Raw genomic sequence first — 19,225 nt, 5'->3', positions numbered from 1 at the left:
ATATAAAGGGAGAAATTTGGACATAGAGACATGCAGAGTGAAGAGAGGGAGAAGATGACCATCCACAAGCAAACGCGAGGCCTGGGATGGATCTTCCTCTCAGAAGGAACCAGCTCTGCGGACAGCTTGATCTCGGGTTTCCAGCCTCCAGAACTGTGAGACAGTACATTTCTGTCGTTGAAGCCCCCCAGTCTGGGGAACTTTGTTACAGCAGCCCAAGCACACTCACACACCTCTGTCTGACCTTGGTGTCAGTGACTGATTAGCACAGGGTACAAAGGCCTGCCAGATCTTTTGGCTCCAGGTGGGACAAGACTGTCCTGCGATGTGTGACCTGGAGCGACCCTTTGGATCAGAATGATGCCATCTCCAGCAAGGCCACATTCTTCCTTGGCATCCCCACCACCCTGCTGCTCACACTCACTTTTTCCTGAGTGCACCCTCCCCCCAAACCCATGAACAAGAACTCCCATCTCGGGACTTCCGAGGTGGTGCAGTGGTTAAGAATCCACCTGACAATGCAGGGGACACAGGATCGAGCCCTGCTCTGGGAAGATTCCACATGCCATGGAGCAACTAAGCCCGTGTGCCACAACTACTGAGCCTGTGCTCTAGAGCCCGTGAGCCGCAACTATTGAGCCCATTTGCCGCAACTATTGAAGCCCACGTGCCTGGAGCCGTGCTCCACAGCAAGAGAAGCCACTACAATGAGGAGCTCACACACCACAATGAAGAGTAGCCCCTGCTCTCAGCAACTAGAGAAAGCCCGTGTGCAGCAACGAAGACCCAACACAGCCAATAAATAAAAAAAAAAATAAATTTATTAAAAAACAAAACAAAACTCCCATCTCAGCCTCTGCTACCAGGCAGCCTAGGACACTTAACATTCACTAGTGGATTAAAAAGACCACTTTCTCACATCTAGTGGATAAAGTCCTGGCCCCTCACCTCAGCTGGACCATCAAGCCCTCCAGTTCTGACCCGAGGCCCGTGCTGGCCTCTTCACATCCCTTCCTATGCACAATCCCTGCTCCAGCGCCGCGGCCTCATTCACGGCTCCCGGGACAATTCCTGAGCTTTTGGACACTCAAACTACTGTTACTCTGGCCCCACCCTCTGCACTTTCCAAAGAATATCCAGACCTCAGGGACTTCCCTGGCAGTCCAGTGGTTAAGACTTCGCCTACCAACGTAGGGGGTGCAGGTTTGATCCCTGGTCGGGGAGCTAAGATCCCACGTGACTTGTGGCCAAAAAAACCCAAAAAACATAAGAAAACAGAAGCAATATTGTAATAAATTCAATAAAGACGTAAAAAAAATAGTCCACATCAAAAAAAAAAAAAAAAAGTAAAACATTAAAAGAAAGAATACCCAGACCTCAGACCAGATGGCCCGGTTTTCCTCCAGACACCACGCAGAGTTTGGTCCCTGGGGGCGCAGAGCACTTATCATCTGATACCAGAGAGCTCAGACAGGCTCCAATCTGCCAAGCACAGTTGCCTCTGACCAGTGCCTGTATCAGCACCATCTTTCGTGCCCTTTCCTAGACTGCGGGCTTGGTAAGGGCAGGGTTCAAGTCCTGTCTGCCTCTGAAACCCACCCCAAAGTCAGCTCTGGACTGCAGGGAGCAGAGGACGCCCTGCCTCACTGGCCGTGGCCCTCAACTGCAGTCTTTAATTATCAGGCCTCATGTGAGGGGAGCCAGAGGTGGGCCTGACCACACTCTTCAACCCGGCCACTCCGCCTGCACTTCTACCGCGGGCGGACGCTGCTGGCCCAGCTCAGAGAACAGCTTCAGGAAGGTACTTACATCTTTGCAGTTTTCCGATTTGGAGAAGTGGATGAGGTCATCGTTGTACATGTCCTGGGTGTTGAGCAGGTCACTGTACTCCTTCTGGCTGAGATCTTCGGGGTTAATCCCATTGGCCCTGAGGAACTCCTGGTAGGCCACGCTGAACGCCTGCCCGATGGACTGTGCGATCAGCTGGGCCTGGAGAGGAGCCGGAGGGAAGACAGAGGTCAACAGGGCAGCGCTGCTAGTGGGAGACCTGGGTCCCTCAGGACTATGGAGCCCTAGGCAGCAGCTAGCCCAGTGGGTCTCCACAGGGCAGCAGTGCCTGCTAGAGGTCATTTTCCAACTGAGTGGGGACATTTTTGAATATGACAATGGTCATAAGGGAGCTCCTGGCATTTGGTGGACAGAAGTCAGAGATGCTGGACTTACTGCCGTGCAAGGGACAGTCCTACACAGGACGAGTTGTTCCACATCCTGCACAATTTTCAGATATCCCACTGGACATTCATGTACATTTAACACCTATGTCTAATTACCTGAGGCTGGTATTAAACTCTATAGAATAAAAACACAAGACTTTAACTGCACACTCTAGTACACATTGAACATTCCAAGAATACAACTATTATGTAAATTGTGAGAAGACGGTATCTTGTCTAACACTTTACCATGAGTAAGCTTCGTGACTTTGGAAAATCATCAGCATCAATCCTGTTCGTGGGATGTGGGCTGCCAATAAATCACATCCCCATCAGCCTGCACTGGCTGTAGAGTGTGGTGGTTCTACGTGTGTGTGTGTGTGTGTGTGTGTGTGTGTGTGTGTGTATCAACCTATCTTATTTTAGCTTGCTTTCCTTTTATTTCTCCTTTGTGTCATATTTATGGCAATACTTTGGTTATTTTGTGAAAGTTTTTTCAAAAAGAGAGGCTATGTTATCCATGAATTTCATTTCATTCATATTATCTACGAATGGGACATTACAAAATATTTATTATGTAAAGGGATTGCTGGGTCCAACAGAATTGAGAACCTTGATCTAGTCCAACCCTGCATCTTCCAGGTGAGGAGGCTGAGGCCCAGAGACGTGAAGGAGCCTGTTCAAGGTCATACAGCTCACAGGACGGGAACTCTGCTTCTATTGTACTTTCTCCTGCACTGCGCTTTGATAACTTTTCCTTACATTAATGGATCAACATTACAACTTGGGAGAACCCGCATCAACTGAGCCTGTGCTGTGTTAAATGCTATATAAGCACCAACACAAAAATCCTCACATCAAGTCTATGATGTAAGGATGACTGGTCCATAAGCCCTCATTCTAAGTTCTGAAGGCAGTATTTCAGAATTCAGAAATGCTCAAAGATTAGAAAGGTTACAGGGTGCATTTATCATACATTGTGTAAAAGCCCCATTAGAGCCTGGAGCAGTGCCTAAACACAGTAAAATTCCTGAAACAAAATGTGTAAGACTCACGGTAAGCTGGACAAATCCTATAAAGTGTCTCACGGCAGCTCAGAGCAGGTTTATCAGCCAACTGAGTACAGAAATCCCCTTTGTTTCTCAGAGCTCTCAGATTTTGGAACTGTGGATCTGTTTTATTTGTTCCCATTGGGCAGATCAGGAAAAGCGGTTGAGAGCTTAAGTTGGGGTGGCAGTGGGGGCTGAGAATCCTGACGACCTGATTCTGGAGCCCACCTCCTGCCCACCACTGGGACTCTGCTGTCAAACTCTAGTGGGTAGAAGGCCCACAAAACAACAGAAAGCTCTAGGGCAATGTTTCAAACACACACAACTCTAATCTCCACTCCTCCTTTCCCTACCTTTGGTAATTTTTGCTGAAAGCAGCTAATTAACAGTGACATCAGAACTTTCTGTGTGGCTGGCCGTCGGGAAAGAAATGCTCAACCTTTCTCACTCTGAGAATCTGGTGACGTCACACGCCACAAGTCACATCAAGGACCACAACCCTGCCTCCTGCCGGGGCACCGCTGTGGGCACCAGAGGATCATGTGAGCAGAGGAACTGAAAAAAGTATGTCTGAGAACATGGCCATCGGACTTCCCGGCCGTCACGAGCAGATGCACCGGGCAAACACACAGGCTACTGATATCCCTGCCGTGTCTACCTGAGCCACACGGCAGCCCATCCTACAGAAGCTCAGCAGCTGCACGGCCTGTACATGGAGGCAGGATTCACATCCACTTCTCCCCATTCTGCAGCCCATGCTTTCCCCTCTGTCCTGGGCTTTGGAAGCAAGTAAGACTCCTAGGTCCTCTCTTGCTTCCTCCTTCCTCCCCTTTGTCATCTCCCCCTACAGACCCAAAGGAGCCCCAAGGGAAAGAAAGCCCTCCTCAGAAGCACCAAGACTGGGGAGATGGTACTGGGGAAACGGCAGAGGGTTGTACCAGGACCCTCGTGCCTGGTGAGCAGAGCTAACTCCACCTTCTCACTGGCCTGCAGGACACATGAAACTTAAGATTCTAAACGTAACTCCTTTGGAACTTTACAAGAACCTTCTAAACTCATTTTCTCCCAGTTTGCAAGTTTGGCCTCAGTTTTAAAGAAAAAGCAGGGATAACGGCCAGGACAGGTGCTTCAAGCTCTCTGCCTTCTCAGCGACCCTGTCCCTGGGGCTGTTTTCTAGAGAACCAGAAGAATAAAAGATGGTATAAAAGTGTGTTTCCTCCCATCTGTGGCTACAGCTATGACAGCTCTGGTTCCCTGGAGACTTGCCTCTGACTCCTAACTTCAGACAAAAGCCATTTACCGCAGCTCAATGAACACCCTCCTGGAGAAAAATGGCCTCTTTTAAGGAGCCAAGGCTTCCATAGGCAATTTTCTTTAAGTAGATAAGGGCCCTCTGCTCAATATGAGATGTATGGCTTCTCACAGGCTTATTCCACTGTTGCAGGAAGAAAAATTAGTCCAGTCAATTGCACTGACATGGGTCTCTCAGGGAGGCTCTACAGTTCAAAACCATTGTGGGGGGACATTCCCTGGCTGTTCAGTGGTTAGGACTCCGCACTTTACTGCTGACGGCTCAGATATGATCCTTGGTCAGTGAACTAAGATCCCAAAAACCTTGTAGCTTGGCCAGAAAAAAAAAAAAAAAAAAAAGAACAACAACAAAAAAAAGCGGGGAAAAAAAAAAAACCAACCATCATGGAGTTGTGGCCCTGGCCTGGAGGAAGTTTCCAAGGCCTGCTGAGCTTTGGGAGAAGCACGGTGCTAACATAACTTGAAGCCTGGTGGCCTCGCCAGCAGTTTTAGGGACAACTGGATAAGAAGGCTGAATGGAAGAATGGGCTCCACCTCTGTTGTAAACTGATTTCCTCTGTTGACTTTATCACCTGGAGAGATGGGCATTAGGAATCACTAGCTTTGTGACTGGAGGAGCTGCTGGTTTTGCTAAGGAGTGGGTGGCGGGTGCTCTAGCCCTCTGGTGGGTAGGGGCAGGGATGCTAGCTTTCTTGTTAGGAAACAGCAATCCTGCACAGCCAAGAACTGTCCTCCCCAAAGGCTCTAGTGACCAGGTGAGACCTGTTTGGGCCCTTACGGGTCTGGCTAAACCCTTCCCACCCTTCTCTCCTTCTCTCTAGTGGCTTGCTTCCTTGCTTCAAACTACACCAGCAGGCCCCTGCCTGAGGGCCTCTGCACCTGCTCTTTCCTCACTCTCAACTCAGGTCCCTGCTCAAATGTCACCTCAGAAAGGAGTTTGGGGGACTTGCCTGGTGGCGCAGTGGATAAGACTCTGCGCTCCCAATGCAGGAGGCCCAGGTTCGATCCCTGGTCCGGGAACTAGATCCCACGTGCATGCTGCAACCAAGGAGCCTATGAGCCTCAACTAAGGAGCCTGCCTGCTGCGACTAAGACCCAGTGCAATCAAATAAATATTTAAAAGCGGAGAGATTCTCCTGCTGATCTATATATAAAAAGAAACTCTATTCATCACGCTATCTGAAATAGCTCCTGCTCCTCTATCCCTTCACCTAGTTTTTCCTTATCAAACTTTCCACTACCTAACTTTATATTAAATATATTTATCTACTTATTTTCTGTCTCTCTACAACCTTTACAATGAGTGCCTCGTCTGTTTTACTCAGTCTTATATCCCTAGCACTAGAACAGTGCTTGACGTGTAGGAAGTGCTCAATAAGTATCTGTCTCACAGATGATTAAGGTTCTGAGAACTAGAGGGAACCTGGCCACCCGAGGGCAGCCCAGATCGCACAGAGGGGAGGCCACCCTTACGTCCTCCGATTCGAAGACGTGGCAGATCATCTTGTACTGCCTTTTTCCATCCTGGGATGGGTGGGAGGCTTCCACGTTCTCCTGGGAGTTGGAGCGGGGCATCCGCCTGCGGGCCATCAGCACAACGATGTTCCCGATGTCTGCGATGTAGGAAATGGTCCTCAGCGGGTGGTCCATCATCGTCTCCTGGAGGACAGAAGGGAGGGGACGGTAAATCCAGTGCAGCGTCTGACGACCCACAAGAGAGTCTGCCACCCCCACAGCCCAGCCAGCTGTGGTCCACACGTAGGGGGCGGAGGTGCTCCGGGGCTCACTGAAAACACCCTGCTGGCAGATTTATGTGCACCCCCCAGGCCTGGGAGAAATTCCCTTGGCTCATGAGAACCCAGAGCAGGGGGTGGTCTGTGGTACGTGGAAAGGAATTTCAATCATTTTATAACCAGCAGAATCTTTGGTGGGGAAGTTAAAAGATAAAAAATCTGCATGCGATGGCTGTATTCTGTTTGTGTGTATGTGTGATTTTAAACAAAATTTCTTAAAAGGCTAATCTGTTCAAGTTAGGGAGTCTTCTGATAAAAACTTGTGAGAATTACTAGCAAACAATATCCAAGGCTTATTTTTCCTTTGATCTTTAACAGCCCCAACCCTCCCTATCCAGTCCCTCCCCACCCCGCATCCCCCAGCCCCGCAGCAGGCACTGCAGACACAAGCTTCCAGCACGGGTGGAAGCCAGCATCTGGGGACAGCTGCTCTACAGACAAGGGCACAGTCTCCTAGCTGCCATGCTAACCTTCACCCCCGAGGCAGATGGAAGCCAGCTAATACCTGCGTGTCGGCGTTCAATACTTTGATTCTCTGGGTAGAAATGAAGAGATCCACCTCGGTCATTGGCTGAGATTCGCCTTCAGGAGCCTGAGAAGGAAAAGTGAGCACCAAGGGAGAGCTCAATACACGACTCTGACCCAGGCGCGTGGGAGCAAGGTTAGGTCACACACAGAGGCATCGAGACACAGTCACCAGAACAGCGATGCAGACTTCAGAATCAGACTGCCGAAGCTGAAGGGACCACACAGAGGATGGACACAGGGACGGGAGTGAGCATCTCCAGGTTACAGAGAGAAGCGCAGACTCCCCTTTGCCTCTTCCGCCATGGAAGCGGTAACTCACTGCAGCAGACCTGACTCTGTGAACAATGATCGCGACTGGCACTTTCTTCAAGGGTTTCAGAGCCCAAAAGATTGAAGGAATAAGGGCGACTGACTCATACCCCCAGGACCCTGGAGAAGTCAGAGTTTGCTCCTGCTCAAGTGATGGGGGACAGTGTTTACAGCAGGTGCAAACCAGGCAGTTGGAGGCGGTTCTGGTAAGAGGGTCTTCATGTTTCCACACGTCACAGCAACACAGAAGCAGTACCCACTCCTGAAGCCACCCCAGTAAGTGCGAGCCTCAATGCCTCGATGTCCCACGGGTAGCTCATAAGCACCTAGAAGCTCCACAACCAAAAAACGCATGTCAGTCTGATTCATTTAGGGCTCGGCTCTGCACACGTGTGGTTATTAGCGAGTTTTCTTTTTTGCATCCAGCAATCTGACAAGTCCGCAAATCAAACATGACTAGAATTGAGCAGACCCAGGTCCCTGCCACGTGAATGCTCCTGAACAGTGGGCACTCGCACACGACTGCAGGCTCCCTTCAGTGTCCCCAATCTGCTCCCTGTCATTCCTCTGGAGTGAGATGGCTCATGAGCAACAGAAAACAGCCACTCTGGGCAACTGAGTTTTGAGAAACACTGGCTTATGGGGCGGTTCAAAAAGAAATCTGAACAAAAACTTGCTGGATGCAGAAAACAAAAACACGAAATAAGAAAAAAGGCAAAACATAAATAAATGAAAAAAAAAAAAAAAAAAAAAGAAAACAGGCATAACACCAAGCTGATGAAATTGTACTGCACCTTCTTCCTGCTTTTGGCTAATTTCTGGGCCATCTGCTTAGCATGGAACAAACAGAGACAGGAGAACAGTTAGAAAAGAATCTGCAGAGATTCAAAGTTGAAAAGGGAATTGACAAACTAATATCGACAGTGGTATAAAGCATTTCTGTGGGAGGACTGGCTTAAAAAAATCCCACTCTATAATTGATTTCCTAAATCAGAATTTAGTAGCTGGAGGGCGCAGTAGGAGGAAGGACATGTACTGAGGTGCTTCTTCTACTTATCTACAATTGATGTTTCAACTTTGATTCTGTTGATCTCCTTTTTTGTATGCCTGTGTTCTATTTTATTGATTTGCCTATGTCTTTATTTCCTTCTACTTTCTTTGGGTTTAGTTTGCCAATTTTTTTCTAGTTTAAGATGAAAACTTAAGTTATGGATTTTCAAACGTTTTTCTTTCCTGATATATTTATATAAAGTTATGTCTTCCTCTAATCTTCACTTTAGCTGTATCCCACAAATTTTGATATGTTGCAATTTAATTATCATTTCATTCAAAACACTTTCTAACTTCCACTGTGATTTCTTCTTTGAACATTATTTAGAACTGTGTTCTTAATTTTAACATATTTGAAGATTTCCTAGTTATATTTTTGTTACTGATTTCTGAATTGTTCTCCCTCTTTATCTCTAGTAATACTTCCTGCCTTATATCTGTGTAATATTAATAGAGCCTATACCTAACTAGAAATGGATGTAATATTTATTCAAGATAGAATAGCTGATAAAAGTAGAAACTCTGAGGCCAGACTGCATAAAACTAAATTCTGGCTTTGCTACTTACTAGTTGTGTGACTTGGAATAAGCCACTTAACATCTCTGTGCTTCAGTTTCCTCAACTGTAAAATGAGAGTAAAAACAGTGACTACTTCATAGGGCTGTTTTGAGGATAAGATGAATACAGTTTACCCTTGAACAATGTGGGGGTTGGGGCGCCAACCACCGCGGGGTCAAAAATCCGCACATAACTTACAGTCAGTTGGCCCTCTGTATATGCAGTTTGGTTGCTCTGTTTCTACAGTTCCACATCCTTGGATTCAACCGATCACAGGTTCAACCAATCTCGGACCATACAGTACCATTTACTACTGAAAAAAATCTGCCTCTAAGTGGACCTGTGTTGTTTCAGGGTCAACTGTATACACAATGCTCTCAGAACACTGCCTGGTGCATTATAAGCACTCTGTGTTTGCTCTTATACGATTATGATGTCAGATGATTATAATCTGCCTATGTCAGGATGCAATGGCTTTGGTAAGACCTGCTATATACACACAGATCTTGCACGAATGACGGTGAGTCAATGGTCAAACCACGGCACTGCTGTGGCGATGAGGAAGGGGTGCAGGAAGAGCTGCTCCCTCACATCCCTGGTACTCACCTGGTGGGGAAGCTCTTGCTGTCAGCAGCATGTCACTATCTCCTTAGTGACTAAATGTGTTGTCCGTACTACCTCATTGTAGAGAAACTGGATGAGGCAGCTGTTCAAACACCAAATAGTAATCCTGGTGCACCCAGGAGACTAGGGCAGCCCCACTTCCTCACAGCCACCCCACAGCTTGTACTGGTAGTCATGGGTTTGTGGTGAACAGCCTGCTCTGGAAAAGTCTGAAGGCAGCAACTGCAAGCATTATCCTAACTGCTGCACATGACAGTAGAAATATACGTGCATCTGAGGTGTGGCCCTGTGCTGAAGCTGTGCCACAGAGATTCCTGGGTGGAATCAGAGTCCGGCCAGGGATGCTCTGATCTGCACCAGTTACAATCCTCAAGATAAACAAGTGCTGTGAGATCCTAGTATCTATTTGTCTTCTGTTACCTCCCCTGAACAATATGGCAGTAATACATAAATTTCCATTATTTTTGATACCAAAACCTAATATAGCTATTGGTCAAAATTCTTCACTGTTGGGAAGAGTGATCTGAAAGGGCCCTTTTCAAAGGAAAGTAAGTCTGCCACCAGTGGAAGGCCCACATTCTGTTTTTTACTGGAATGGGTGATGAAGAGAATCCAAAAGGCAAACTGAGTTTCATGAAAGGCATTCTCAGACAATTTTTATGAAGCCAGAAATACTTTATGCACTTAAAGTTAACACCACCTTTAAATCACTTATGATATTTAAGTGCCCTGAAACAAATCAGAATTAAAAATTTAGACATAACATTGGAAATGATGATGGGGTCGGGGCCAGAATGAGAAGCTAGAGCAGCAGAGAAAGGTCTAAGAGAGCCTTAAGGCCAGCATGCATCTTGAAGCAGGGAGCGACGACATCCGTTTAGATCGTTGTGTTTCGTGAGACTGATTACGGTTTACCACGAGCAGGCTGTGGTGCAAAGGATATACTGCGGCACTGTCCATCCGACCACCCGATCTGCAACGTGTACTGAGTATCTGCTGTTGTTAAGACCCTCTAAGGTTAGTTATGCCGGGGATCCTCCTGGCTATTCTACTTTTTCTTTCCCCAGCTGACATTTACTGAGCACTTGGTATAGGCCGACATCCTTTCTAAGCATTTCACGTATACCAATGTAAAAGCTTACAACAACCCTGTGAGGTAGGCACTACATTATCCTCATCTTTCAGGAGAGGAAACTGAGGCACAGAGAGGCCAATGAACTTGCCCAAAGTCACACAGCTATTAAGTGGCTGAAGAGATATTTAAACCCTGGGAATCTCACTCTATATTCCAAATTGTTACTGTGCCATCTGGACAAGTTTCTCATCTATAAACTTCTCAGGCTGTCTGTAAAATGAGGTTAAGGATACCCACACCTCACAGGATTCACCACCTCCTCCGTTTGGAGGAGTAAATGAGATAATCTACGTGAAGGGTCTGCTACCAGTGTCAATATCCTCTTTATCAACCATAGACTTCTTCAAGTCAGAAGGGAAATCAGATGGCTTAGACAAAGCCACACTGATAGAAATTTTCACTCTATAATTAAATCATAATGTTTTTTTAAATCATAATTTTTAACACAAAGAAAATCTCTCCATAAAAGAATGGAAAAATCTAATCTTCTGGGGCAGGCTAGTAAAGACAGAAGAATATTTGATAATGAATGCTCCTTACAAAAATGCATGGACCAAAAAATACCAAAATGCCATTTGTCAGCTTCACAAATGGACAAAGAAAATGGAGACAAACACACCACGCTCTGCGTGGACATGAAGCAGTTTCTACAGCTCAGGCAGAATTCAGAACATCACCCTGTATTCCGGTGGAGGAGCAGAGAATGAAGTGGGAATGAGGGTGGAACAAAACATGGAGATGTAGTGAGAGGAAGGGAGGTGAGTGACCTAGTTGCACTGGCTTCACATTTGGTTCTCTGGGTAGGGTTAAGGCAGGATTCCCACCTATGGGGGGGGGGGGGGAGGCGGGGGCAGGGAAGGGAGTGTCTTTGCGTAGGTCACTTTAGATACAGCACGTAGGGCAAAGCTCTCTCCAGAAGTTTTTCCTAAGATGTGTTTAAAAGAATCCTAGCAACAAGACTATCATGTATTACCACAGTGATAATGTATCCTGTGTTCAAGTAATTGTGGAAGCTTCTGGTTAAACAAACTGAATTAAATCTCCTTAGTACAGGACTTCTCAGAGCCTTTAATAAGAAAACACATGTGGCAAATATCCGAAAAGATCTGTTTGGCAGCGTTTCGTGGGCTCATTTGCCAATGGAACCCCATCAGCGAGAAGCACTCAGCTTGACTGGAACATGCAGAGCAAGCTGGAGAACAGAGGCTCCTTCACGCTGGATGGTCCACCCTTCTTTCAGGCAGTGACTCCCAAACCGCAGCACACATCACAATCTCCTGGGGGGGCTTGTGAAAGCAGATTCCTGGGCTCTACCCCCCTGAGATTCTGACTGGGGTGGGGCCTGAGAATCTGCATTTCTAACAAGTTCCTTGGTGCTGCTGCTGCTGGTCCCCCCTTGAGGACCATTGCTCTAACGCATTTCTAAATCGTATGGGAAGCTTCCTGGAAGGATATTACTACTTCTCAAAAAAGATGAACAAAGGCAGAAAGAATATATTAGGGAGGGTGCAAAGATGAAAAAAAAGTTTTAAAAAATGGCAGATGTCCTCTAATTCTGCTATTGCATTCAGACTCACCTTATTTCTTACATTTTGGTAGATGGAAATGTCTTAATTTCAGATTCCTCAGCCTGCCTTGTATTACCGTTACCTAAACACTCTTCTTGGCTCCCTTATAAGACCACATGTTTCTTGAGGTTAAGGACCTGGCTGATTTTTATCTCCTAAGATGCCTATCACAGGATCCTGCATAAGGACAGGTCGCTTTTTGAGCCAAATTCATATCTAGCCAAACCACAACTCCAGATGCTCCCATTTTGGCAAATAAGCCTATCCATTCTTTGTTAACTTGAGAAAATTGTAATTCTTAAGACTCCAAGTGTAAATTCAGCATCATTATTCAATTCCAGTCCACGGCTGGTGCTATGTGAGTGACAGACACCACGTAACTGATGGACAGACTAGAAATTAAAGCCTGCCTTGAAATGGAAACCCGAACGTCAGTTTCAGTGCTTGCTCAGAAAGAAAGTACCACAAACACGGCCACAGCTGGACTCCTGGTGAGGTAGGTCTCACTGGCATCCACCAGGTAAAACAAACAATGCAGGCAGAAGAGAGGGGCAAGATGGGATCCCTGCTGGGAGAGAGGGAAGAAGGAATCGGATAAAGAAAGGAGGAAACTCCTCTGTCTCTACGTAGGTGACAGCACCAAGCCAGCAATTACTCATCAGTTTGTGGTGAGGATATTACTAAATGGATTTCCAAATAAATCCACAGAGCATCACCCCTTCCCCCCGCCCCCTTCCTGCATGGAGTAGCTATAAAATCTGCAGCCTCATTCTGCTCTGCATCTCCCTAGAGGTGGCCCAAAGTAACTCATTCCTGGAAGGGAAGCCTCTCTTTAGGAAAAAGTGTGGCACCACCTCCCTCAGCGAAGGGAGCTCGTGTGGGCACCGCAGGGCATGCTCCCCTTGAGACCACCTGAGTAATATGGAGAAATGCTCTCAGGCCTTTGGTTCCCTGGGCACGGAATGAAGCTTCTGTGCACGATCCTTATGGTGACTTTCGAGGGGGCGTGGAAATAAGCCACGGGTTCTAAACGCAGCCTTCTCCACTTACAATTTGAAAAAGCATCAAGCTGGGTGTAAAGGCAAACAATCTGACAGGCATTTAGATGGATGTAAAAGGAACACAAGGCAGACAATATTTAATGGCAGGCAATGGTTCCTTCCGATGCAAGACGCACATTGTGAAACGATACTTATACATGAAATGCAACCATTTAATCTCACTACTCTATCACGAATTCCTCACACTAGAGCAATTTGCTGTAAAAATAAATACACGTTTTCCAGATGTTTGCTCTGCTCTAGGCAGGTCTAAAATGGATGTATAATCAGAGAGCCTCTGTCTTGCCCGTTCGGATTGACAAAACCATCTCATTTTTTGTTCAAATGACCTGTGGAACTTCCGGATTCCAATCCTTTGAAGATTCAAAGCAAACTCTCTGCTTTCTCATCAGGGAGCTGGACTTTAAAGAAGGGGAAAAAACACTCTCAGAAACTACTGCGGAAATCAGAAGCTATAACGCACACAATGCTGGGCACTGGGTGGGATCTGGTCCTGGGATGCGGTGTCTTCCCTAAGCGCTGCTCTACGTTCAGGTGATGTGTCTGTGCCTGTTCTCCCCTCAAGGTCACTGAGTACACATGTGTGTCACAGGGCAGCAGCAAGACAGAAAGACTCTAGCTGTAGGAGTCAAGGGGACCTGTCAGGAGGCCAACAAACAGAAACTGGTAGAAACTCATCCTCAAAGCAGCATGCAGTTTTTGGTCTCAGGGGTCTGCAGTATTCTTTTGAGGGTGGACTGTTGCTTTGTTCTGGAGGATTCCCCTGAATGGGCCCAGGTAGCGTTCCTTGACAGGGAAGTGCTCTGACATTCTGGAGGGGATGAATCTTTATCGTGTGACTCTGTTCTGGACATTACAGGGTGCCAAGTATCTCTGGTTCTGGCCACTAATGCCAATAAAAATGTCCCAGACACCGTGACAACCAAAAGCACCCCCCCATTTCCAAACATCCCATTTAGAGGTGGTCCCTGTCTGTCAGAAAACCACGCCAGGTTCCTGCACTCTCACTGATCCTGGGGGAGCTAACAGTACCATTAACCTGGGAAACTAAGTGCTGGGTTAAGAGTTCAGCTAAATTACTCCACAGTATTACTGCCTCAGCATCCATTTTGTTTGGCCAAGCAGCCTGCGTTGGCCTTAAACTGACATTAGTTCCTTCATGCAAGCAAATGCTGTGTAGAGCAGCCTGCAGAGTCACATGCAAATGTAAGCCCCTGAAGGGACCCTCACAATGGCCCTTGTGACAAAGTCTCCCCCTGCCTCCCAGGGCCTTCCCTGGGGTGCCCCTTAGGTAAGGCCCCCATGGAGTTCACCAAAACCCTGTTTCGGTTTGAAGTGAACAATCTGGCCTTAGCCTGGGAACCTCAGAGCATTCCACCCATGGACCCCAATAAAAGAAAAGGCACGTGCCCAGGTCCTGCCTTGACCGCCCCACTTGGCCCCTCCAGGTGTGCGGGTACTTCCTCCAGGACCTGTGAGTCCTAAGCTTCTCTATCTCAATTTCTCTTGTGGGCTTCTGCTCACCATCTGGCACCCTGGGGCTTTACTTCACAAATGTTAATGTAACAAAATCATATCACGTTCGGTAACTGTGGGACAAGGGGAGTCAGAACTATGTCCCTAAAGACTATGTTTTTAAAGTTCTCTGCTCTGTATAAGGCAGGACAGTGCCTGAAAAGCAGCTTGTTCTCTCAGAGAGGTTTGTGCGTTCTTGTTTTGAACGCTGTGCCTGGGAGATCCTAAATGAAGATGGAGAAGACTGTGGAGACATCTGTGGGAAGTAATGTCACCTCTTTATGATAAGGGAGACAGTGAAAAAGAATCAGGCCAAGCTTGGATGGGCAGCTCAACAGGAACCTGATGTTCTACCAGCAGCATTATTGAGTCTGAAAGACCCGGAGGGGAGGAAGGTCAGCTTGATCCATTGTCAGGGAGTTGTCTTGTTGGGAGTCACAGGATAAGATGCACCTCTGGGGGTGAGAGGTAGTTGTAAATTCCTCTCTGGTTTATATATCCTAATTCCTAAAATACCAGTAACATGATCAAAAGCTGCCCGTAACATGATCCAGTGCTGTGATGGGTAGTGAAGGGAAGTGCCAGCGCGGACCCTGTTTAATATTCAGGGCATTGCAGAGCCTGGGCATGTGAATGAGACAGGAATCAGCCCGGACGGGAGGACCAGAAGCACAGCCCCTGCTCTGTGTGACCTCGGTGACCTCCGTGGTTGCTGCCTCTCGTCCCTCGGGCTTCCAGGCAGCATCTCACCTGTCGAGGTCTCTCCGCACTCCTGCGGGCCTTCGTACCGGATGCCCCCTCTCCTCCTCTGGCGCCCCCTGCACATTGGCTGGCTTGACTCACTTCTCATTGGCGCTGCTCAGCTGAGGGTATGGATCTCACTTTATAAATCACTATTTTCCCTCCCTCATGAGACCTGGCATAGCCTTGCACACATAAGTACTCAAGAAATATTTTTCCCTTGATGGAGAGAGGGAGGATTCTCAGGTATGGCCTTCTATTCGTGCTTCTTATTCCACACTGCCACACAAAGCCCCGGATGGAACTTGGGGATGGGTGAGAGAGAAAACACAAAGAAGGGAACAGTCCCTTGAGAAGGGAGTTGATGCTGACCAATGGAAACCAGAGAGAAACAAAGCTGGCGAGTCCTGACCTCTTCTAACCCACTCGAAACACCTGGCTCTGATTTCAACGGTGATGCGATGCCTGTGGCTCTTCGTGGAAGCAGTCTCGGGGGCTCCAGGTGCTGGTGGCACTTAATGGCACCTGAACGACATGATGGCACCATGAAGGGTCCCTGTCACCCCTGGCTTGTCCATGGGCCTAGGTGGCACTAGCATCGTGGTGGAGATTCTAGAGCTCTGCATTTCCATGGGATCAAACCAATTCTGGCTGGTTCAAACTAGCTGTGAATGATTTAAACTAGACAAAAGTGCTTCTCCAGGGATCAAACAGGCTCGCTCCTTTTAAATCTTGATAAAACAGGTTCCAACAGATTATGACTGATTTGAACTGAGTTAGCCTTGCACTGACTTGGCTCAGACTAGCCGGGTAGATCTGATCAAATGGTTCGTTTTGGGCGAAGCAAGCCGGTTCGATCTAGCTTGAACAGGATCAACCGGTTCAAAGGCAATGACAGCTAGTATGACTCACACTAACAGGGACGTTTTGGTCACTGATCTCTAGCTGTCAGTGGAAATACAGTGACACAGCTCTCACATATTATATTGGAAATATAATACTTACAATGCTATGTTTCCTCATCTTGTCAACTTTTCAAAGCTTATCATCCTATGTTCTTTTTCCTTAAGACTGGCCATGAAGAACGACCAAATTATATGGTATTTATACATCAGGATTCCAGCACACTTTGGGAATCTTTTTTCCATTTAGAACTGTTGGCAGGTATATATGTAAGCATTGCCTGCCATGTCATCTCAATCTCCTCTCCTCTAAACTCGGGACATGAGGTGTGGGGGGACCACTATGGACAGCTCAGGTGCCCACCTCTGCCCACCGCCCCCCGCGGAGCATACGGCACCCCCTCACCTTGATCCTGCTTACTGCTTCCTGGGCCTGCATCATGCGCACGTTTTTGGAGGGAGTTTTGTCTGAGAGCAGCTGGGTGGAGCCAAGGTAATTGGCAGCAAAAATGATTCCATCGATCAAGTCCTCAGGGTCACAAGGTCCGGGAACTGTAACACACAGAGCCACAGTGGTGAGTGAGGCCACGCTGTACCCGCCGATCACACCACCTCTCCCCCGCGGCTCACCTCCGCACGAGCGGGCCTGTTTCAGAGACCCCTGAGCACGTGCGTCAGCCTGTGAGTTTAAGGCAACTCTCTGGTCTACCTTCCCTCAGCCCTCACTTTCAAACAGAAGGAACACTTTCTTCTTGGGGTAATTTATTTCACCTAGTCCATTTATTGTGAGAAACAATGTGAATATTTATTTAAACATGAAACATAAAATTCAGTGGTAAAGGATGTTGTTTTACCTGTTAGACTGTGAGCTCTTTGGGACAAAGAGCACATCACAGTCATCTCTGGCTCTCCTGTGTCTAGTCAGTGTCTGTCACCCAGTGGGTATCAAATAAATGTCTGCTGGACAAATGGTCAGGTGAGCAGATGGCTGTCTTGTGAGAAAAACTCAGTTTACGGCGGGCGGTTCCTTTACTTGCCACTCATTCATAGTGCCCCCTTCCATTTTATCCATAATGAGGGAGACAGATTTTATAAATCAGAAAAATGAGTATTTGTTGCAGAATGTTTAGATTTCCAAAATAGCCTCTAACCTGAAATCTGCAAGGGAGGTAACATTACCCTAAAGCCGTGGTCTCATGCCGCTAACCTTGCTGACTTATAGGCTATCATGTTCTGGGCCTGCATCCACATACATATCAATTACAAGGAAAATTGGAATTTTCTGTTCTCATTCACCAGCCTTTTAAACCAAAGCTGAATTTTAAGTATTTAAAATGGGGGCATCTGATTCTAACCATAATTACCTGTAAACACTGATGGAAATTAAAACATGTTTGGGACTAATATATAACTTTACAACAGATGCGCTAAGAAAGGCGTTTTAATTCTGCAATGAAAACATATACATTTTCTTTGGCTTGAATACCATATTTGGAAAGACTAAAATGTACTTTTTAACTCACTGTTAAAACCTCAGGGTCTTAAATTAGATAACTTGAAATGGAAACAATTTGCTTTTTCCTGTTGGAGAGCTAATCTGAAATGGTTTTTGTTTTTATCCTTACACATCAAGTTCATCTTGAGCTTAAACAGCTGCTTCCCATGATAAGCTACTTATCAGGGTACAGACTTAAAGTAATCTATTCATTTTCCTAAAACCAAGTTGGTGGTGGAAAAAAAAGAAATTAATGTTTTAGGAAAGGCCTTCACAAAGCATCTGTGTAGTAATTAAATCAGGAAACAGGATATTTTTCTGATTCTCAACCTTTCTGAGAAAGACTTCTGGACAAACACTGAGTGGTACACACCCACACCTGCCTCCCCTACATACCAGTCATTTACATGCTTCTCAACAGCCATATGCTTCCTACCCTGAAGTTTTTATAGGTGCAAGAAGGATTCAGGTTATTCACAATGCATGACTTTAGTTATATAGCAGGGAAGCGCTGTCAAACTGAAATAATACACAGACAAGTCTGGATCCACACTATGCCTTGTAAAAAGTAAAAGATTATCAGTTTTCTATCACAAATTCCAGTGATAGATTTATAATGTTACATAATCACTTTTGACAACCAGGTATTGAGAAAAAAAGGTCTCATCTGGAATTGAAGCTTTTAAAAACCTTCCATTTATTTTGTGAAAATAATGAATGTTAAAAGAAAAACAAACAAAACATCTTCTCTATGGGACTTCCAATATCATATACTCATCAGTGGACTTAGCTCTAGTCATTGAAGAGGGTCCCTCTTCAACCATGATAAGTATGGATATGCAGATATGTTTAAGAGAAATCCAGATAATATTTAAGTGACTGCATAAATGACAAGCAGTGAGGGATAGAAATATTGGACCTAAACAAATATACATTCGAGATATGATCTTACAGCAATTATCCTCTGGGGAAATTGACTAGAACCAAATGTCACTGGATGACACTCACAAAAAACAGCCCTAATTTCTTAAGTTCATTTTAGGCTCAGTCCTAGTGTATTTTTTAAAAGTTAAAAAAAAAACCCTGAAGTTATAATGGTCCTAAGTCAAAGAATTGCAGGTTTTCCTTTTCAGCAATGCCTTTATGTTGCTCTGTGGGTGAATAAGCACACACATTATATCTTCACACTCATATTAATGCCAAGCTTGAACATCTCCAGGCCTAGAAGAATGGATATGAAGAATAGTTTCCAAACCTCTGAAAACTCCCCTAGGTGCTCTTGTGGAGTTCTGGAGTTTTGCAAAAATGGTGGAAATAATTTCCAGGTTACTCAAGAAAGAAACCTGAGTAAAAACCAAACCTACGTGCTTGTT

At 46.2% G+C, this 19,225-nt stretch overlaps 1 protein-coding gene across 5 annotated transcripts in view; it reads right to left on the bottom strand.

Annotated features, from left to right (window-relative positions):
• Window positions 1-19,225, bottom strand: part of APBA1 (amyloid beta precursor protein binding family A member 1) — a 213,308-nt gene that overhangs the window by 18,279 nt on the left and 175,804 nt on the right. For 4 of the 5 annotated variants that reach the window (XM_057724622.1, XM_057724621.1, XM_057724626.1 and 1 more), the window contains 5 exons: window positions 16,764-16,909; window positions 7,998-8,030; window positions 6,872-6,958; window positions 6,047-6,232; window positions 1,810-1,989 (listed from right to left, as the gene is read on the bottom strand). In XM_057724622.1, coding sequence (XP_057580605.1) covers window positions 1,810-1,989; window positions 6,047-6,232; window positions 6,872-6,958; window positions 7,998-8,030; window positions 16,764-16,909 — 632 coding nt within the window. The remainder of the gene's footprint in view (window positions 1-1,809; window positions 1,990-6,046; window positions 6,233-6,871; window positions 6,959-7,997; window positions 8,031-16,763; window positions 16,910-19,225) is intronic. The other variant, XM_057724625.1, reaches the window with a different exon arrangement.

This window comes from Hippopotamus amphibius, chromosome 2 (genome assembly GCF_030028045.1).
Source record: "Hippopotamus amphibius kiboko isolate mHipAmp2 chromosome 2, mHipAmp2.hap2, whole genome shotgun sequence".
In the NCBI taxonomy this organism is placed as follows: domain Eukaryota; kingdom Metazoa; phylum Chordata; class Mammalia; order Artiodactyla; family Hippopotamidae; genus Hippopotamus; species Hippopotamus amphibius.
This window is presented reverse-complemented; position numbering and strand designations above follow the sequence as displayed.